Genomic DNA, 22063 nt, shown 5'->3' with positions numbered 1-22063 from the left:
GCCTTTCGTCGTTGGCGTCATCTACTGATAGGGGCGCAACAACAGATCCAGGTTTGCACAGATCACAAGAACTTGGAGTACTGGAGAACCGCACGAGTACTCAACCAGAGACAGATTCGATGGGCACAGGAGTTCTCCAAGTTTTTCTTTGAAATCCGATACGTGCCCGGAGAGGAAAACATAAGAGCAGACGCTCTCTCGCGTAAACCGGAGTACCTGGAAGGAGAGGGGCCGCCGGAGAAACGACACGTGATCCCCGAGGACAGATGGGTGTGTGGGGGAACTTTGGTGGGGAAACGAGAACTAGCCGGGCTGACCAGAAACGACGTGTTCGCGCAAACTAAAATCCGTGAACTATGAGACGGAAGAGGGACCCAAGAAGGGTTTGAGGAGAAGGAAGGGGGTACTGTACTATAGGGGAGCGCTGTACGTACCGGGGGAGACCCTGAGGGGAAAGGTACTCAAACAACTCCACGACAACCCCACAGCAGGGCACTTTGGACAGCACAAAACCATGATGCTCGTGACCAGGCAGTTCTGGTGGCCCAGGGTGAGGGAGGATGTACGGGAATATGTACGGGGGTGCGACCGCTGCCAAAGGGCAAAGGGGGAGCGGGCTGCCCCCGCAGGATTACTGGAACCCTTACCCACGCCGGGAAAACCCTGGGAGGTGGTATCCATTGATTTTATGACAGATTTGCCCAAGTCCCGGGGAAAGACAGCAGTCATGGTAGTGGTTGACCTACTGACAAAAATGTGCCATTTTATAGCTTGCTCACATGCTGTAACGGCAGAGGAAACAGCCCGGTTGTTTGTGGAGCACATATTCCGGCTGCATGGCACCCCCTTGAGGGTTATCTCCGACCGCGGAAAACAATTTACTTCCCGGTTCTGGAGGAAGCTCATGAGCTTGCTGCAGGTGGAGGTGGGTTTCTCGACGGCGAGACACCCAGAGACCAACGGGCAAGCAGAAAGAGCGAACAGTATACTCCAGCAATACCTACGCTGCTACGTCAGCGAGAGGCAGAACGATTGGGTAGAAAAACTAGCGCTGGTTGAATTCGCGTACAACAACGCGGAACACGTGTCCACGGGAATGAGCCCATTCATGGCCAACCATGGGTGTCATCCCAGGGCCTTCCCGGGGAGTGGGGAGGAAAGCTGGAGCGTACCCGCTGCAGAGCAGTTTGTGGAAGAAATGGAGGCCCTGCACCAGCAACTTAAGATGAACTTGGAGCGGGCCAAGGAAACTTACAAGAGGCAGGCAGACAAGCACCGCAGGGAAGGGGAGACCATACGGGTGGGGGACCGGGTGTGGTTGTCCACCCAAGGGCTACCTTTCAAAGGGGGGTGCAAGAAGTTGCAGCCCAGACGGCTGGGACCTTTTGAGGTAACACAGCAAGTTAATCCCGTGGCATTTAAGCTCAAGTTGCCTGATAGCATGAAAATACACCCGGTTTTCCACAGGTCCCTGCTCTCACCTCATAGGGAAGGGCGGGAATTCCAGGGGCAAGAGGGAGAAGTCACCACACACCCGCAGGTAGAAGAAAGGGAACACCATCACAGGGCCACGGAAATACTGGACTCAAGGTGGCGAGGGCGCCGGGTGGAGTATTTGGTAGCGTGGGAGGGGGAACCCAGGTCCGAAAACACGTGGGTCCCCACGGAAGCCTTCGAGGACAGGTATCTGGTGGAGGTATTCCACCGCCGGTTCCCGGACAAACCCAAACCCCTGGAGAGATTCTGGGAGGAGCAATTTGGAACCACAGATGATGAAGAGGTTTTTGAGGGATTTTCTGACTCCGAGGAGGAGGGAGGAGAGGTTTCGGAGGAAGAAGAATCAGACTGGGAGGACCACCCCGTTGGCAGGTGTAAGAGCGGGTGGGAAGCGGGTTTCAAATCCACAGAAGATGGTGACAGTTCCTTCTGGGGGTTCCCAGCGTCGTCGGCCGCTGAAGGGGACGAAGTTGATCCCACAGGTCGGTCCAGGGGTGGAGGGGATTCTGGGGCGGAGGTGGATGTCAGGGAACTGACATCGGAGCGAGAGGCGAAGGGGAGGCTCCTAGATGATGCTGGAGAAGGACCCAGCAGCAGGGGGAGAAACAGCTCAGTTGAGGGGGAAGCATTTAAGCGCAACACCAGGGATAAAGGTGGGCAGATGGGGGAATCGGAGAGAGGGCTCCAGGACTCTTCACTGGAACTCAGTGAGGAGGGGACAGGTCCTCCGCTACCCACGCCCTCCCTGCGCAGAAGACTCCCGCGCAGTGAGAGGAGGAGGAGACTGGGTGTCAAACAACGTTTATGTTGGAAGAGGTTCAAGAAACGCCCACTGACGGATTCTGCCAGTGACTGAGGCAGTCACAATTAGAAAGGGCTGTGCAGTCAGAAAGGTTTAACAAGGCAAATTAGCCTAGAGAGGCACCAGTTTACGCACGAGTAACTCATACTCATCACACTTCCGAATTGTAATTTTGATTTTACGACTTCCCATAGCCTGAACCTCGAAGCATATCCAAATCTCAGTCCTGCCTTTCGTTTCATTCCCCTTCTAACAACTCTGCTGTGTTGTGTCAAATGTCCATACAGGTTTATATGCCATCTTTGATCAATCCAGCCTGCAGTTGTTGGTCCATCCTGAAGCTCCAAATGCCTCATGGAATCATAGAATCATAGAGTTGGAAGGAAACCCCAGGGGTAACCCAGCCCAACTTCCTGCATTGTTGGAATCACCGCTGAACAATCCCTGATGGATGGTCCTCCAACCTCTGTTTAAAAATTTCCAACGAAGGAGAGTCCACCACCTTCTGAAGTAGTCTGTTCCCCCATCAAACTGCTCTTACTGTCAGAAAGTTCCTCCAAATGTTTAGTTGGAATCTTCTTTCATGCCATTTGAATCCAACCTTCTGGAGAAGCAGGAAATAAACTTGCTCCATCTTCCATGTGGCAGCTGTTCAGATAGTTGAAGATGGCTATCATATCCTCTTTTCCAGCCATTCCTTATAAGGCTTGATTTCCAGTTCCTTGGTCATCTTGGTTGTTCTCCTGGTATATACATTCCAGAGTTAGATAAAAAAGATTCATACACTTTCTGATAATGAAGTCCCTCCTGCTTCCATAAAAGATTGCCTATAAATGATCATACCTGAGCTATCTGGAGTCAGTTATACTGAGGACCCTTCAACTGGATTCACAAAGGTTATTATAAGATGGGTCAGCACAACTCAATAAGGTCCTGAACATAGAACAACCCCCTGGATGTCCACCCCTTGTACTGGAGATATTTGTTTTGATCATGAAAATCAAGAAATGGAATTAGTGGAGATTTCTGAGGACCTACAGTATTCCTCCATCTCTTCCATGTTGCTCAGGTTGCACACAGAAATGACATATTTATATTGTTCTGTATGTAATACTGTAATAGACTGCTTTAACAAATGATGGTCAAGTTTCGTTCCTAAATCTAATCACTGATTTGATCATATCTCTGGCCTAATAAAATCTGGAACTTTGATGCCATGTTACTCTGGGTTTCCAGTCCTGAAAAAGCAGGGATTTATTCAGTGGTGGTGACCCTTTTTCAGCCTCAGGGCCATGTTTTCTTATCAAAAGCTTTCTGGGAGTCACATCCCAGAGGTGGGTGTGGCAAAATGGGTGTGGTCAGACATATACCCCTCTTCATCCAGGCAACCAAGAGCAATTATCATAGTTCCAAGACAGATGGCAGCTGGGTAAAATCACTTGGGGAGAGTGCAGAATGGGGCCAATGAGGGATGTGGCCTGGGCAGAGTCTTGAGGGCAAGACAGAGCTGCCAGGAGGCCTGTGCAGTGGTACCTCTGGTTATGAACGCTTCTGGTTACAAACGCTTTAGGTTACGAACTCCGCTAACCTGGAAGTAGCTGCTTCTGGTTGTGAACTTTGCCCCAGGATGTGAATGGAAATTGTGCACAGGAGGTGTGTACCCCATTAGCGAAAGTGCACCTCAGGATAAGAGGCTTAAGAACGGACCTCTGGAACGAATTAAGTTCGTAACCAGAGGTACCACTGTATTCAGTATCGAGGTATGGGGTTGGGGGGGGGTTCTCCTTGTGATTTCAAGAACGGAGCCTCACACCAAATCCCCAATCAGTAGGACTTCATTCAGTAATGCATTACATTTCTATTAGGACACAGACTATACAGCATAGGCAAAGTATGCATAATCTTAGCTGTTCATCCTTTACCCAACCACTTTCTGCCTCGTCTGCACTTCACCATCTCTCATCAAGCCATAGTTCATGAAAAACACTTACCCAACCCATTTGATTTTAGTACATGTGTCAGAACCCTCCTTGTACCTTATCTGGAGTTGTTTTTCTCTTTAACAATCAGCCATTATTTTCCCCTTTAACTGGTTTTTACTAGTCTTGTGGTCAGTTCCCATTCCTGTGCATGTTACACTGGCCTCACTTATTAATGGGCCTAATCAGGGTATTTTTCCAGCCAGAACTTGCTGGAACTCAGTTCTGGCCCCTCTTGGGTGGGTGCCATTGCCACTCTAAGAAAACGAGTTGCCCTACCTCAGTTCCCCATTCTTTAAAAAAATAAAAATCTGACCATTTATATTCATCAATGCATACAGGTATCACACTGTTTTTTTCTCTGCCTGCCAACCCACCTATCTGGTATTCCTGCTCTGCCCATTACAGGATTCTCTGTGAATTCCCTCTAGCTGGGAAGCTGTTGTCTCTTTCAAGCTACCTTCTGTTCCACTCTTCCCAAGTCTGCTGGATACGTAGAATGATAAAGAATCCTAAGCCTGGAGGTGGGATTGGGGTCCGCTCTCCACAGTCCCCCTGACTCTGTAAACTTGGAAGAGATGCTCCAGGTCTGGGCGGTTTGGATGCCATGGGAATTTGGATGGAACAATACTCTTTCTACAGTGAAACAACCCTCTGAGATGTCCACCCCAGCGCCTCCACAGAAACACTATAAATGCTGCTTTCTGGTCAGCCAAGTGGAGTCAGATCTGAGAGATGCTCCTCCATCCACGATGCAGCTGCCAGTAGACCTTTGACTCTGTGGCTCAGCGGAGCACACCTTGCTGTGTTGATCTGTAGGTGAGCTGGCAGAACAAAAGGTCCTCTCAAGGTGAGTGGATAGGAGGGGAGTAATAGAATCATAGAATGGACAAGTTGGAAGGGACCACAAGGTGCTTCTAGTCCAATTCCCCACAGTGAGGGACTTTTTCGCCCAACATGGGGCTTGACCCTGAGATTAAGAGACTGAGATGGGGAGGGAGGGGCAGTTGCCGGGACCATTTTTGGAAGGGGGAGGGCAGCAAGTTACCTCTCCTTCCAAGGAACCTTTGTTGCAATTGGCATGTCCAGCTCTGATCACTGTAGAGCTGCAAGAGGTGAATGAGAAGATCAGGGTATGTGGTGGTGGAGGAATCAGGTTCCCCACAGAGAAAGGCTGGTTTTGATGCAGGAGACACTAGTGGGAAATGTGGCGGGGGGGGGGGACACACACGACAGAAGAATATAGAACCATGTACAGGATGAGGAAAGTGGAGAGCCGCCACCCCCACCAGTTTTGTCAGACTAAATTGTCCCAATGAATTGATGGGTGGGAGAGGAGGAGCAGACAGGAAAGTTCCTCATACAGCAGCGTGCAGACTGCTTTTTCATTTTCTTTGTTCGGACACAGGGACCTACACTCTGGCCAAATCCAGCCAGCAGGCTCATCCCCTCCACACAAACACACAATTGTTTTCTTAACATGAAACAGGATTGCTAGGCAAGGGTCTATGTGTCCATGAGGAGCCATGGAGAAAAATGCTAGCCTGTTTTCTTCTTCATGGCAGGGTTGCAGTGACCTGTTCTCTGGCTGGGTCCAGGAGGAGAATGCCTCTTTCGAATGCCACCCACTTTTATTCCCCCACCTTCATCCTGCTGGGGGTCCCGGGGCTGGAGGCGCTTCACTCCTGGATCTCCATCCCCTTCTGCCTTGGCTACCTCGTTGCTCTCGTGGGCAACTGCACTATCCTCTTCATCATCAAAACGGAAGCCAGCCTCCACCAGCCCATGTTCTACTTCCTCTCCGTCCTTTCGGCCATCGACCTGGGCCTCTCCACCTCCACTCTGCCCAAGACGCTGGCCATCTTCTGGTTTGGCCTTGGGGAGATCAGCCATGGGGCCTGCCTAGCTCAGATGTTCTTCATCCACAGCTTCACGGGGATGGAGTCTGTCGTGCTGCTAGCCATGGCCTTTGACAGGTACGTGGCCATCTGTGACCCTCTGAGATACACCACCATCTTGACCAAGGCAAGGGTAGCCTGGATGTGTGCTTCCGTTGTGCTGAGGACATTCCTATTTGTGCTGCCCATTGCCCTCTTGACTCTCCGCCTGCCCTTTTGCAGCGATCACGTCATCCTTGCCCACACCTACTGTGAGCACATGGGCATCGCCAAGCTGGCCTGTGCCGACATCCGGATCAACATGATTTATGGCTTGTTCACTATTACCATCCTCATGCTTGATGTGGTCTTCATTCTTTTGTCCTATGTGCTGATCTTGCGGTCTGTTTTCCGGCTCCCCTCCAAAGAGGCCCGGCTCAAATCCTTGGGCACTTGTGGCTCTCATGTTGCAGTCATTTTTGTCTTCTACACTCCTGCCTTCTTCTCCTTCCTCACCCACCGCTTCGGACGCAACATCCCCCATTATGCACATATCCTCATTGCCAATCTCTATGTCATTTTGCCCCCGGTGCTCAACCCCGTAATTTACGGCATCCGGACCCGGGAGCTGCGCAGGAGGATCCTGCAGTTCTTGTTCTCCAAAAGGGCGCCTTTGTCCAATGTTTCCTGATTTTCCTGCCTTGCAGGGGGTTGGACTAGTTGACCCCCAGGGTCCCTCCCCACTCTACGATTCTATTTTGCATTCCTACAATCTGTTGAGTGGGAATTCAGATATATAACATGCTGCCAATCAGTGTAGGCCATCCTGAGGTAGATGGATCAACGGTCTGATTCAGAACTGCAGTTTGATTCAGAACTCTGCAGTTCTTTGATCCTGGCAAGCTGGACTCTGGCCCAATTCACTGCAGTGCAATTTGGGGCAGCGGATCGGGAGGGGCAAGAACTTTTCAACAATGTGCACCAGAATTGTTGTTGTTGCTGTTGTTGTCCTGCCTTTCTCTCTGGCAGGGGCTCAGGGCACAGAAATGGCTCCTCTTTCTTGAAGGGCCCCACAGACCTCACGAGACACCCGAGAAGATTCCCTTGCTGCTTTTTTCATAAATCAGCAACAGAGGTTGCATTTCCTTATTTACAGGAGGGCTGTTGCTAAAGCACATAACATGCCCTTCACGCTTAGTTATGTATTAGGAACACAGGCACAAATTATTTCGTGTGTGTGCATATTTGCAAACTACCCCCATCTCTGGGCAGTGAGACTCCAGGGGCCCCAGGTCCATATAGTTTTATTTACTCACAAATTCAACCAGAGTGTAGGATGGAGGGGCTCACAGCATGGACACCCCCAGCAGGTCTGGCTTCTCCATCTGTCGCAGCTTTGGCTCCGGCACAGAGAAAGCCGGTCTTTGGGTCTCCCACAACGGTCTCTGGGTCTTGCTTTCCTAGCTAAACAGCCCCCCCCCATTAGCCTGGGTTGCCCCCCCCTTGCTGCAGCTCTTGCAACCCAGCTCCTTCTTTGGGGATGCTGAGGAGGACACTCTATGGCCAGCGAAGGCCCTTGTCTTGCCAAGAAACCTGTCTGTGGGAATCGTGCATCCATAATGCTATGGAAAGGGTGAATGTCTTCTAGAATTCTCTGGTGTCACCAGAAGACAAAGCTGTTTTTTTCAGTGAGGTCTGTTATCAACTGCAGAGGATGAGTAGCCTTGGGATCCTCTTGGGGAGATGGAAGTGTTCAAAGGACTGAATCTACTTGCTCTGAGATGGGGGAACCTTCGGGCAAAGGCCAGCAATGAAGGGATGCTGTTGGCCACTAGTTTCTGTTCCTCCCCACTTTCCCAAAGGGCGTAACATCTGAGGTCCTGCGGGAGGAAAGAGCATCTCTGGGTCAGGGGCCAGTCTGGGCCAAAACGGCCCTCAGCTGCCCCCACCACAGAGTCCCTGGCTCTCGTCTATATTATTGCACTTTATGTGTTGTTTATGTGCAAGATAAACATTTGATATTGTGAAAATAAAAAAATCCTTCCAGTAGCACCTTTAAGACCAACTAAGTTAGTTCTTGGTATGAGCTTTCGTGTGCAAGCACACTTCTTCAGATACACTGAAACAGAAGTTGCCAGATCCTTCTATATAGTGAGAAGGTGGGGAGGGGTATTACTCAGAAGGGTGGTGGGAATGGGAGATTGGCAGATAGCTGGGATGAGCCTGCTGATGACTCTTAACGACTGTAATGGGTCTTACAGGAAAAGGCAAGGGGTGAGAAGGTGAGAAATGGCTTAGTCACTTCTGTTTCAGTGTATCTGAAGAAGTGTGCTTGCACACGAAAGCTCATACCAAGAACTAACTTAGTTGGTCTTAAAGGTGCTACTGGAAGGATTTTTTTTTTATTATTATTATGGCAGACCAACACGGCTACATATCTGTATTTGATATTGTGATAAGACTATATACAAGAGTATTGTTTATGTGACTGCACAGCCGGTTACGTCTTGTCTGTTTGTCCATTCCAGGAACAGCATTCCTGACCCAGATTTTCACAAGAAATCCCTAAGATGATTCCCCTTTCAAACAGGATATGTGAGTCTAAGCCAGTAGGGTCCTCTTCTCTGGCAGACGGACAACCCCTTCCCCAAACCCCCACTTCCCCATGGGGGTCCCCCACATCACCACCCACTCACCAGAATGGCTTTGGCCATCTCCTGCTTGGAGCACTTCAGGGTTCAGAGCCCCGTGAGCTGAGCTGCCTGGCAGTTCTGAATCACCTCCGGCAGGTACAGCTGATCTTCCTCCAGCAGGTGAAAGGCAAAAGTCAGGCTGTCAGTTCCTCACGAAGGGAGGGCTTCTCCACATCCGAGAGTGCAGAGTGGGGGGCAAGGAGGGCAGGTCTGAGTCCCTGCTCTGGTTCTCTCCAATACTCACCTCTGGGGGAGGGATGTGCAACTGCAGCACATCTGCAAAGAGAAGGACATGGGGACAGGTGAGTCCGTCCCTGAGCACCTGGAAAGGCTATTCCAAGAGTTTTCTCCTGGATTCCAAGTCCTATGGTAGGGGAGGGACATCCCAAGCCTTGGGGACCAATCGTGGCCTCCTTCAACCAGAATGTGGCTCTTCAGGTCAGGGGTAGGCAAACTAAGGGTTGGGGGCCGGATGCAGCCCAATCGTCTTCTCAATCCGGCCCGCGGACGATTCGGGAATTAGTGTGCATCTCTGGGTTATTTGTGGGGTATAGGAATTTGTTCATCCCCCCCCAAAAAAATATAGTCTGGCCCCCCACATGGTCTGAGGGACGGTGGACCGCCTCACGGCTAAAAAAGGTTTCTGACCCCTGCCCCAGGCTAACAAGATGGTCAATATCCAGTTCCACTCCACCCTTTTAAAATTTAAATCTCAAAACAGATCCCAACTTTCAGAGCATGTAAATCACATGAGTGGAAAGACCCCTGCGCCATGCACACAAATAGGACTAACTATACTTCCTTCTCCCACCTTTAAAGTAAACGTCTATGTAATGAAACCGAATTGATCCAAGTCTGCCTTCCTCCGCCAACCTCAACTTTGCTCTTCAAGCCAAAAGACAACACTTCCCCGTCCCCGGGCGAAACCCCCTGGCCTTTCATTGGTAGAGCTGCCACCACGCCGGTAGCGTTTACCTCAGCGCAACGCAGGGACTGACTGACCGGGCGGCGAGATGCTTTCAGCCTCGGACACTTGGTGGGTTCTGAAATGACCGTGCAGGCCAGATTCATGACCCTGGCGGGCTGGATGAGGACTCCTGGCCTACACTGACTGGCAGCAGCTCCCCAGAGTTTCAGGCAGGGATTTTGTCCAGCCCTTGCAGGAGATGTCAGGAGTTGACCGTGGGACATTCTGCATGCCAAGCAGATGCTCAAGGGCTCCCGATATTTCACTAGCCTTTCAATGTTATGCTATTAGCAACCGTGGAGATTCCACCTGCCTCTTTTAAAAGGAGAACACTCACCTGGTCAATTTAATTAATTAATTAATTAATTAATTAATAATAATAATAATAATAATAATTTATTTATACCCCGCCAATCTGGATGGGTTTCCCCAGCCACTCTTGGCGGCCTCCAACAAAATATTAAGATACAATAGTCCATCAAACATTAAAAGCTTCCCTAAATATAATAATAACAATAACCATCCATTTTCAGTCCATTGAATTAGCAATTAAGCATTTCTCGAAAGGGAAATGGCATACTTTTGTATATTAGCAAAAAAAAAGCAAGTATAGGCAAGTATTACTCATTTATGATGAGAATAGGATTTATTTATTTTGAACTTTGCTTGGTTCCTCCTTGGCAGCCAGTGCCATTGTTTCAGCAGGGCTAGAACTCAGGACCCGCTGCCTTGAGGGACATCTAAGAGCAGTTGGGCAGGGAAAGGTCTCCCTTGGGAGGTGGTGGACTCTCCGTCCTTGGAGGTTTCTGAGCAGATCGGACGGCCATCTGCCATGGATGCTTTAGCTGAGATTCCTGGGGGTTGGACTAGATGACCCTGGGATCCCCTCCTATCTCTCCACTCCTGAATTCTAGGAGGAGCTTCCTTGCCTCCTGCAAAGCCCTTTTCCTTGCAAGCTCTTCCTCTGGTTTCTGGCCAAGGGAGGGAGATGCTCAGAGTCCAACCAAGAGCCTCACCCCCAAAAGTATATCTGGGCATTGGCGTAGCCAGGGGAGCAGCTGGCCCCCTAAATGCATAAAAAAATAATAAGAATCTGAGGTTCTGCCAAGCGAGAGAGGGCTGAGCTGGAGGGACTGCCTTTGCAAGGGTTAAAGGGAAGTGAGCTGCCTTCCTAGAGAGGACAGGAAGCAAGGGGGGGCCAGGTCCTCCAGAGCCAAGGCCCCTCCCTCCCAGTCCTTTCTTGCAAGAAAGGGGGGGGGTGTTGATTTGTGTCTCTGCTGCAAGGGCTGCATCGCTGTCCCTCCTGGGATCTGGTGAGTCTCCTCTCTCTCTGGGATCTGGTGGGGGTCCCAGGGCTGCAGCAGGGGAGGGGGCCTGGGGAGATTGATCTGCTCATGGGGGGGGCAAGTCAGGGGGGAGAGGGTCCTGCCAGGGAGGGGCCAGGTCTGCCACACTCTCCTTCCTGCAGATCAGAGGATCCCAATCTCATTTGGCCTTCCCCCCCATTCAGAAAAACAATGATTCTCACACGAAATCTCATTTCTTTAAACAAAGGAGTCCCATTGCACAGCAGAGGGCAAATGGTTTTCCAAAGCTGGACGAGATGGACTAGCCCCCCCCCTCAAAAAAACTCACGGGGAGGGAGGAAGGAAGAAAGGAAAGGTGGGAGAGAAAGGCCAGGGATAAAGAGAGGGATCCCAGCCCAGAGTCCGGCTGCTGCATTGGGGACCAGTTTCCCAGTGTCTCCCAGGGCAGCTCCCCACGGAGGCCACGGCAGCAATCCCCTCGCACCCAGAGCAGGGCAGCCCAGGACCACATCCTCTCTCTCCCACAGGGATTGTTGCTGGAAAACCAGCCGAGCCAGAAATGAGCGCTACTACTCACTGAGCCTCCAGGGACCTTGGCATCAGTGGCTGTGTGTGTTAAGCTATCTAAGAGAATAATAATAATAATAATAATAATAATAATAATAATAATAGATTACCCGCCTAAATTCAAGGGATATGTCTTTGGCCCCACCCACTTGGCCCTCAGGGGGTTGGCCAGATACATTCCTGGCCCTCAGAGCAAAGAAAAAGGGACCCCACCCCAGGAGTCTGTCTTGAGAGTGGCAGAGAGTCCAAGTGCAAGAAAAGGAGACAGAGGCAGGGGAGAAATGTGCCCAGAAGTGGGGGTGGGGGGAGCAACTCCTGAGGACCCCCAGGTGAGGACCCTCACTAGAGCCAAACATCCATTATTCAAAAGATACAAATGACTTCCTTGTCAGTCAGGTCTGACTTCATGCACTGACTGGAAAGCAGCAGAAACCAGGTTGATTAATCTCACAGAAATCCCTTCAGTTGCCTCCACAATTTGCATTACTAGAAGGCTAGAGACATATTTCTTCTCCTCCTACTCTTCTTTTCCCCCAAAAAAGATAGCTCATGGTTTGGGCTGTGGTGCAGTCCAGCCCTAGTTCCCAGGAAGACTCATCCATGCTTGCTCAGGGAATCTTTTTCTTCTACTGACCTACAAATTCTGTAACAGAACAATGTATTTGCTTTGTAGGATTTGCTAGAGCTTCTCATTAAGACGGGCAGAACTTGGCAGAAAACCAAAGGGTTCCTTCCAATCTCTTAGAGGCTTCCTGAGAGCACAGATGGATGAGCGAGACTCAACTGGCCCTGGAACAGGAAGAGGCCATGCCATCCAAACTGGGAGCAGTGGGGGGTTCTGGGAAAACTCTGTGCAGAAGATCCATGGTGAGGTGGACACCCTCCGCTCAGAGGTGCAGAGCCAGCAGTTGAGGCAGTTCTGCTGCCAGGAGGCCAAAGGACCCCGAGAGGTTTGCAGCCGACTCTACCACCTTTGCCATCTGTGGCTGAAGCCAGAAAGGCACACGAAAGCTGAGATGCTGGACCTGGTGATTTTGGAACAGTTCCTGGCTGTCCTTCCACCGGAGATGGAGAGTTGGGTGAGGGACTGTGGAGCAGAGACCAGTTCGCAGGCAGTGGCCCTGGCCGAAGGTTTCCTCCTGAGTCAGGCAGAGGAGAGAAAGCAGACAGAGAGAAAGCAGGTGAGAAGAGACTTTCCTCTGGATACTCCCAAGGGGTTCCAAACAGGACGGAGAACATCCCATAATGCTCTACTGTTGGCCCATTCTTTTTCTGGGAAGGCATCCATGGAATCAGATCTAACACCCTTCAAGTCTTTGTCATTCTCTTTCTAGTATTTCTCACCATTCATTGAAGGGAAGTTTTCTTTCTGCAGTTCTCTTACTGCACATAACTGTGGCATTGTGGGAAGTCTTGCTTCTTTTCTCTTGCATTCTGGGAAGTCTTGCTTCTGCTTCTGCACATACTGTTCCAAACACACCAAGCCAAACACACCAAGACATTCTCTCATTCTTCAGTTCATTTCAAGTTCATGAACAAAACAATATGGTCTGTTCTTAATGCATTGCTGACCACATCTACGGAACGTGATTGTTGTATTCTTTCATGTTATGTTCCTTCAATATCAATCTTTAGTTATAATTTAATTAGGAGGTTTCATGCCTGTCTAGTTCCAGCTCCATTTCTCATCCTTTGATCTATCAGTAATAAATGGTCATATGTAATTCCCGCCTTGCACCTATGTTAACCAATCAGCAACAAGATGCTTTGTGTTTGTATCAACCAATCAGCCACAAGCACACCTGTGGCAATGTTTGTAATATTCAATAAAAGAGAGTTCCCGGGGCTCGCCCCGGCAGACGCCTCTCATATGACACCTACCACTCGTCTGTCGTGATTTCAACCCAACAATTCATTCTCTGTTTTGAATCCTTATTTCTTTTTCAGGGAAAGGATCTTTTTGCAGAAATGGACCTGGATTCCTGTGAGGCAGAGAAGCCTCTGTTGGACACCAGTGAGAGGCCACTGGGTAAGGAGGAAGGTGGTTTTTCTTTGGTCTCATTCTGTTGGTTTCCAACTCATCTGTGGGTTCTTTTCATCTTGTTTTGGGGGAGACAGTTGGGAACAAGGGTCCAGAAGAGGGGAGATGTATTTCTGCACAAACAAACATATGAAATGGGCACAAACATCCAAATGCTCTCAGTCGGTAAGGCTTTCTCAAAGGCCCATCTGTAGTTAGAGATGCCCTGTTTCCCCTGTGAGAGAAGCAGGCACTCCTGGCACCCTGATTACCTTTTTTCTCTTGCAGGTGGCAGAAGGATGCCTGCAAGACCTCCTGATCCGCCTTTTCATGGGGGCAGAAGGGAAGCAGCGGCTGTGGAACCAGATCAGGTCAGGGGAAGCTGCCTTGTGGGGACAGAGGCCGAGGGATGGAGCAATGTCATGGACTGGTTGGGCACAGAGGAATGGTGGGAGGAAGCAGCCGGGGAACCAGGAAGGGAAGATGGCTCAGAGCCGAAGGAATGGAGGTGGAGGGAGGATGAGTCATCAGAGGGAGAAGTCTGGGAAGAGGAGGTGTCGGAAGCTGAAGGGGTTGTAGGGATCAGGTGAGATTGCTATGAGGAATTATAACATATATAGAGTAAGCCATCTGTGTCAGCAATGAAAGCATTGCATTGACTGGGTTTAAAGTATTTTGATATGATTCTTGATCAATCTACACCTCTGCATCTCTGGCCATTTCCTCTGCTGGCCATTTCTCTTGTCACGTACACAGCCCAGTTGCTTAGACAGGCAGGCATCCTGGGCCATAAAGATAGTGGGCAAGTTTCTTTGATGTAGGATGTTTATCTTAGGGCCAGGAAGCAGATCTCACATGAAGGTGATAATGATTGCTGTCCTCCTGGCCATCCTTATCCCGTGTATTGTTTGTTTATCACCTCTGGGGTTGCCAAATGCTCTTATTTGTAGTTCTGTTCTTTGTTTACCCTGTGCTTAATTAGTTATGGTAGTTTAACTTTCTCCCCACGTGGGTTTGTGGAAATGCTCAGAAGAAATCTGATTGGTTCTTACGAACACTCTGTAAAAAGTTCTTTTGTGAATAAAAACTACCTGGGCCAGGGTCTGCACACGGACAGGCACAGAGAGACACGATTATACGCACCCTTCCCAGAGTCTTGCTGGTTCAAGTCTCTGTGTGTATTCTTATTAATCAGAGTTCAATCCTTCCTTTACTTTGTGAACGCCTCAAGTAAATATCCTTCATTTACTTTGTGAACGCAACAAGGGGTAACGGCTTGGTGAGCTGGGAGACTCTGTGGCAGAATGCAGTCCAGAACCAGAGGCAGAAGAGGAAGGAGGCAAGTGGGAGGAGGGAGGTTGGGGGCTCCCTCTCCTTCTGCCAGAATCCACCCTCCCTGCTTGTCTCTCAGAGCCAGGAGACCCCCTGCAATGCCGGAATCTCTGCTAGATCATACAAGACAGATGACCATCCAAAATAGGCTTATCTTATTTCTAGACTGATCACTAAATGCAAAAATTGGTTTCTAAGCAGTGGACAAATGAGAACAAATAGTGGTCTGGATTCACCTAACCAGCCCCATCCGCTGCAAAATGGGGCCTGCCCCCCCATTTCTCCCCTCCCCCTCTCCATGCCCCCATGAACCCCTTGAATTTGGCTCTAGGGCATTGGGAGGGAACCTTCCCAGAACAGCACACGAGGAGAGGAGAAAGTGGATCCTTCCATCTGCCCAACTGGAATGCCTGAGTAGGCAGAATGACTTGGAAAACACAAGGTGGAGTACCACCTATTTGCACAAAGACGAATACCCATAATTAAAACGCAGAATAAAATAAGCATCCATAAATAAAATGTGCAGCAAAGCAATCCTATTGAAACAACACCGCAATTAACAGGAAGGAAACAACAGAGCATTGTGTAGCAGATCATATTTCTGCTGTCTCAGAGGAGGACATTTCCCTTTTTCTTTTAGGGTCCAGTCTGCTTTGAAGATGTCACTGTTTGTTTCACGGACGAGGAGTGGGCGTTGCTGGATCCTGACCAGAGAGCTCTGCATAAGGACGTCATGGAGGAGAATCGTGGGATCATGGCCTCTCTTGGTAAGGCTCCCTGTGGGATCGTCCTATCTGCCAGGAAATTCAAAAAATACCTCTATGTGACCAACCTCATCTATTTTCACAGAGCTCAACTGTGGTCCCTATGACACCTGGGAACATAACACCCCCCACAATAAACAGTAACATACAGTTTTTTCTTTGAACAATCTTCCTAAATTATTCCTTTTTCTTCCATGATTGGGCTGGCCTGAACTGTTAGTTTCTGTGTGTTGCCACTGTGCAGTGCTCTTGGAGTCACAAGACTCTGTTTACATTCCAGAGACATTCCAGACTGCTGGAAGTCTCACGGAAGACAGGAGATGGATGTGATGTTACTGGTTTCCTGTTCCCTTGTTTTTCAGTTGCTCTCTGCTCTCACAGAGAGAGGATGTATTTTTTTTCTGTCTGCGTAGCTTAGCAATAAAACCCTTAGCATGTAACTCATATTTCTCGTCCTTCCCTGTGCTGGATACTCTGCGTAATGGGGGGGAAATGTGCCTGGAGTCTTATCAGAGGCTCAGGTCGCTAATTATCATTGGAGGGGAATCCGAAGGCTCGACTGGAGGAGTCGCTCGATCGAACGCAACTCTGACAAGAACTGCCCAGGCCATCTTAAATGTCAGCTTCAGAATTGTTAGGAAAGATAAGTTGTGAAGTTTAGAGCTTACAAGGTTAACAGCTCAGAATGTCCTGCATCTGGGGAGGAGCTTTCTCAACATCCGGGAAAGCTGTTTCTTCGTCCTTTCTGACTTTCGTTTTCTGCTGAGACAAGGAAGACGCAATGTCTGCATCTTCCGATGGTTTATCTTGCTGTACATACAATAAAGCTTTCTAATTTAGAGGAACAGCAGTGTATTGGACTCTGAGTTCTGCAAGCTCACACACACAAGCAGCACTCGCTGTGCCGCTCTGCTACAAGTCCGGGAATTCTGGAGCTGTGGAAACGTACCGGGCACCACATACGTAGCTTCAGGTTTTCTGTTTTTGTATTTGCTCCTGTCAGTCTTGGGTTGACCAAAGAAACGACTGACAATGGAGATGGAGGGGATGCCATGGTTGGGCCAAACAAAATTCATCCCAGAGAAGAGCTAGACTTATTGAATCTCAGGTAGTAGTAGCTGTGATGATGATGATGATGATGAAGATGGTTTACAAACTTAATCTTTTCCAGAACAGGACTGCTCTTAAATCAATGTAACACTGTAGTAATAATAATATTTTTTATTTATACCCTGCCCATTTGGCTGGGTTGCCCAAGCCACTCTGGGCGGCTTCCAACACATATATAAACATGAAACATAAATAATAATCTGATCCCATATAAAAATAACATTAAAGTGAACAACTTCTCCTAGTGGCCAAAATTGTGGAAACCTTTTGTGAAAAGTGTATTTCTGAGGTTTGATGGCTCATAACACCACTTTTGTGTGGAGTAATACCATAAAATTATATATCAATGGAAAGATAATCTAATGAAGAATGTAATGAAAGAACTTTTATGAAGGAGTATTTATTAGAACAGCAGGCATAACCATTTATTAGAACAGCAGTCATAAGTACTGGTAACCTTTAGCTTTAATTACGGCCTTACAATGCCTTCCCATGAAGTGAACCAAGTTTTTAGTTCTGCAGGTGTAATAAAGTGAAACCAAGATTAAATTATTGCCTCTGTTAATTGGACTTTATTGCTGGGTTGCTTCTGACTAACAAGTTTCTTTAGTCGGTTCCATAGATTTCTGATTGGGTTAAAGTTTTGGCTATTCCCAGGCCATTCCAGCAGTGAAATGTCATTATCTTGAAAGCACCTTTTGCACACAGCAGCAACATGACATGGAGCGGAATCCTGTCGAAATAGAAAATTATTTATATATATATATATATATATATATATATATATGTGTGTGTGTGTGTGTGTGTGTGTGTGTGTGTGTATATATATATATATATATGCTTCAGCATCTGGGAAAAGATCATATGTGGAACGCTTCAGTTTGGGAGCAAGTATTTCATTTATGCATTTTGGGGCATTTATATTTCCATTAATGACGCAAATTCTGCCCACACCTTTTGCTGCCATACAACCCCAGATCAACACACTATCTGGGTGTTTCACAGTCAGTGTAATGCAAGTAGGATGTACCGTAAATTTCGCTCCATAACACGCAGTTTTTTCCTCCTAGAAAGTAAGGGGAAATGTCTGTGCGTGTTATGGAGCGAATGCCTACAGATGGTGGGGGAATCTGCTGCAGTCGTGAGCAGTCCGTGGTTCGCTTTGAAACAGCAAAGCGGGTGTAAGCGGCTCCTGTCAGCTAGCGGAGCCGGGGAGGAGGGAGAGAAGCAGAGCGGGAGTTGGCTGCTTTAAAACAACCCCTGCTGTCTGTCCCTGCCTGCAGTTTTTTGGATTAGCCACTGTAGGGACTGTGTGTTCTCCTCCTGCTGCTTCCCCTTCACTCTCCCAGCACCCCTGCGACTTTAGAATTGACACTCTGTGTGTCTGTGAGGGCTCCTTCTTCTCTTGCTTCCGTTCACTCTCCCTGCGACTTTAGAATTGACACTCTGTGTGTCTGTGTGTGTGAGGGCTCCTTCTCCTTCTCTTGCTTCCCATTCACTCTCCCTGCGCCCCTGCGACTTTAGAATTGACACTCTGTGTGTCTCTCTGTGTGTGAGGGATCGTTCTCCTTCTCTTGCTTCCCGTTCACTCCCCCAGCGCCCCTGCGACTTCCAGCACCCTGCGACTTTAGGGCCAGTTCTCTCTCTCTGTGTGTGTGTGTGTGTGTGTGTGTGTGTGTGTTTTGACCTCACTGCGCTTGTTGGGGGAGAGTGTTGGTCGCAATTTTTCTTGATTTGTCTCATAGTGGTTACTATCGTGGTTTCCTTGCCGGGGAGGAGGGAGAGAAGCAGAGCCTGCTTGTTCTAAAGGAGCAAAGCCGGAGAGGAGCCTCTCCTGCATTATTAGCAGCATCCTTCTCCACACACCCCACGCGTGCTCCTTGTCCCTTGAGTGCTTTTCCTTCCCTCCCCACTTAAAACGTGGTTACAAAGCACGGATCCACATGGATCCTCAGGATTTTTGCACTGGGTCACCCCAAATTCACCATCAGATCACATAGCATGTCCATGGCTACAGCCTGCACCAAAAAATACACGCACCCACTGTTTCATGGGGCCGCAATGGTGCAAAAACGTGGTTACAAAGCATGGATCCTCAGGATTTTTGCATTGGGCTACCCCAAACTCACCGTCAGATCACATGTCTGTGGCCACAGCATGAACCACAAAAATCATACATCCACTGTTTTGTTTAGAATATTTTTTTCTTGTTTTCCTCCTCTAAAAACTACGTGCGTGTTATGGTCAGGTGCGTGTTATAGAGCGAAAAATACGGTAAATCTTCTCTGATTCTTCTCCTCGTGTATGTCATGCCATCACTACCAAGCAAGGAGATTTGGGTCTCATTGCTCCAAATAACACTGTTCCATTGTTCTGCTGTCCAGTTAACATGGGTTTAATCTTTTCAACCTTTGCTGGAGAGATAACAATGGCTTTTCCCTTAGAATTCTAGCATTTAGACCAGTCCTTGCACTCAACTTCACATTACATTGTACCATGTCATCCTGTATACACCCAGATGATTTTCTTCTGTCATGCAGGGACAGTCTCTCCATTCTCCAATCGTCACTTGCCTTTGTGCACCTTTTCCTGCCTTTTCTGGTCTGATTTTGTAGTGACTGAGTCTCCTTATACCTCTTCAAAAATATAGAAATGACAGCTTTGGTTATGTTTTTTCCTAATCTTTCATCAATTTCTTCATAACCATAGCCTTGTTCACTTAATAGTACAATTTTACATTGCTTTCTGGGTGACAAGTCAACTCTTTGTGCCATTTCTATAATTTTATTATGTTTTACAAGAACACAAAAACCAACCAACTAGATAGCAATCACACAAAACACTAACAAAAGTCAGCCTAAGCAAGTTGCGCTTCCTTTTTCTGGTTACTTGGCTATAACATTAGATAGAATATGGGTAAATGAACAAATTTTGTTGAATTGCATTCTTGATTAAATTATGTTTGCGTTGATATATAATTTTATGATACTACTCCAAAAGAAGTGGTGTTATGAGCCATCAAACCTCTGAAATACACTTTCCCCTAAAAGTCTTCCACAATTTTGACCACTACTGTATATCAAACAAAGCAGCAGTCAACAACCAGCAGAATCTCATAATAAATATGTTGGTTAATGACAAACAACAAAGGTAATGAACACCTCCCCAAATACCTTCAGTTCTTCTCCATTTGTTCCTGAGGCTCTAATCCCTTTTGTCTCCATTGCAGACTGTGATGAATCAGAAATCGAGAACGACGGTGACCACGACAATATCCCCAGAGAGGAGAGGCCACGTAAAAATTTGGAGTGTGGTGAAAGCTGCAGACAGAGCTCCCATTCCACTTCCCATCAACAAAATATATTTGGGAAGAAACTCTATCAGTGCATGGAATGTGGAAAGAGCTTCACTCATAGCTCCAAACTCACTTCCCATCAAAGAATTCATACAGGGGAGAAACCCTATCAGTGTATGGAATGTGGAAAGAGCTTCAGTCAGAGCTCCGATCTCACTTCCCATCAAAGAATTCATACAGGGGAGAAACCCTATCAGTGTGTGGAATGTGGAAAGAGCTTCAGAAAGAGCTCCTCTCTCATTTCCCATCAAAGAATTCATACTGGGGAGAAACCCTATCAGTGTGTGGAATGTGGAAAGAGATTCACTGAAAGCTCCAAACTCACTTCTCATAAAAAAATTCATTCAGGGGAGAAACCATATCTTTGTGTGGAATGTGGAAAGAGCTTCAGACGGAGCTCTGATCTCACTTCCCATCAAAGAATTCATACAGGGGAGAAACCCTATCTTTGTGTGGAATGTGGAAAGAGTTTCAGTAACAGCCACAATCTCACTTCCCATCAAAGAATTCATACAGGGGAGAAACCCTATCAGTGCGTGGAATGTGGAAAGAGCTTCAGTCACAGGCAAAGTCTCACTTCCCATCAAAGAATTCATACAGGGGAGAAACCCTATCAGTGTGTGGAATGTGGAAAGAGCTTCAGTCACAGCCACAATCTCAATTTCCATCAAAGAATTCATACAGGGGAGAAACCCTATCAGTGTGTGGAATGTGGAAAGAGCTACAGGAGGAACTCCGATCTAACTTCCCATCAAAGAATTCATACAGGGGAGAAACCCTATCAGTGCATGGAATGTGGAAAGAGCTTCAGTAACAGCCAAAGTCTCACTTCCCATCAAAGAATTCATACAGGGGAAAAACCCTATCAGTGTGTGGAATGTGGAAAGAGCTTCAGTCACAGCCACAGTCTCACTTCCCATCAAAGAATTCATACAGGGGAGAAACCCTATCAGTGTGTGGAATGTGGAAAGGGCTTCAGTAGGAGCACCGATCTCACTTCCCATCAGAGAATTCATACAGGGGAGAAGCCCTATCGGTGTGTGGAATGTGGAAAGAGCTTCAGTAAGAGCTCCAATCTCACTTCCCATCAAAGAATTCATACAGGGGAGAAACCCTATCAGTGTGTGGAATGTGGAAAGAGCTTCTGGAGGAGCTCCGATCTCACTTCCCATCAGAGAATCCATACAAAGGTCGGAAAAAACATTATACAGCCTTAGGAACCAGACAAATCTGCACCCTTATAAGCAGGCCTTTGGCTGATTGACATCTAATGCCCTTTTAACATGTGGTGTTTTGTGTTTTTATATTGTGTTTTTCTGTTGTAACATTCCTGAGGCCTGTGGGTGTAGGGAATAGGCAACAACTCTTAAAGGCCTAGGGGTCTTTGCCCTCCCCCCAATAAAATATTTGAGGAAGCCACCCCCAGGATTTTTTTTTGTTTTTTCCCCAACACAACCTTTTATTCTTCCACAACTTGCCATACAAGTTCTCTTTTAATTTTCTCTCTTTAAATAAATAAATAAATGTACAAAGGTCACAAGAAAAACAAAATACAAGAAAATACAAACATGGACAGGTCCCATCTTTGCGGGCCACACACAAAAGTTGCTTTGAAGCAGGGTTTCCCAAGCTTGGGTCCCCAGCAGCTCCCGGACCACAGTTCCCATCATCTCTCCCCATTAGTCCTGCTAGCTAGGGATGATGGGAGTTGTAGTCCAAAAACAGCTGGAGACCCATGTTTGCTTTAAAGGGAAAGTAGGCTGGCCCTGTTACACTTTCTGCTGGCTAATTGG

At 47.9% G+C, this 22063-nt stretch overlaps 3 protein-coding genes across 5 annotated transcripts in view; all 3 read left to right on the top strand.

The window, feature by feature from the left end:
- Positions 1-6846, top strand: part of LOC308475163 (olfactory receptor 52E4-like) — a gene marked incomplete at its 3' end in the record, with an annotated part of 165605 nt that extends 158759 nt beyond the window's left edge. Inside the window, exons 1-2 of one of the 2 annotated variants that reach the window (XM_081002134.1) lie at positions 4544-5128; positions 5844-6846. In XM_081002134.1, the coding sequence (XP_080858260.1) occupies positions 5884-6846 (963 nt within the window). In that variant the 5' untranslated portion in view covers positions 4544-5128; positions 5844-5883. Of the gene's footprint in view, positions 1-4543; positions 5129-5843 lie in introns of those variants that run through there. The other variant, XM_081002135.1, reaches the window with a different exon arrangement.
- The window catches only part of LOC308475059 (uncharacterized protein), a 343827-nt gene that overhangs the window by 72256 nt on the left and 249508 nt on the right, over positions 1-22063 (top strand). The window contains exon 1 of one of the 2 annotated variants that reach the window (XM_081001831.1): positions 11114-11155. The exons of the other annotated variant lie outside the window; for it this stretch is intronic. The gene's annotated coding sequence lies outside the window, so the exon portion shown is untranslated. Of the gene's footprint in view, positions 1-11113; positions 11156-22063 lie in introns of those variants that run through there. 2 annotated transcript variants of the gene reach the window in all.
- Positions 15141-21499, top strand: LOC308475212 (uncharacterized protein). The gene is made up of 2 exons (XM_081002221.1): positions 15141-15808; positions 20145-21499. Exons 1-2 carry the CDS (start codon positions 15775-15777, stop codon positions 21485-21487), a joined length of 1377 nt encoding a protein of 458 aa, XP_080858347.1. The 5' UTR covers positions 15141-15774; the 3' UTR covers positions 21488-21499.

The sequence above is a fragment of the Podarcis pityusensis genome (assembly GCF_964106645.2).
Source record: "Podarcis pityusensis genome assembly, chromosome: 4".
Lineage (NCBI taxonomy): Eukaryota > Metazoa > Chordata > Lepidosauria > Squamata > Lacertidae > Podarcis > Podarcis pityusensis.
The sequence above is the reverse complement of the archived record's forward strand: the minus strand, read 5'-3'. Positions and strand labels throughout refer to the sequence as shown.

Coding starts and splice junctions, on each gene's coding strand:
- LOC308475212 (XM_081002221.1), top strand. CDS start 15,775: ATGGAGGAGAATCGTGGGATCATGGCCTCTCTTG. Junction 15,809..20,144: donor TGGGATCATGGCCTCTCTTG/GTAAGGCTCCCT, acceptor TCTCCATTGCAG/ACTGTGATGAATCAGAAATC.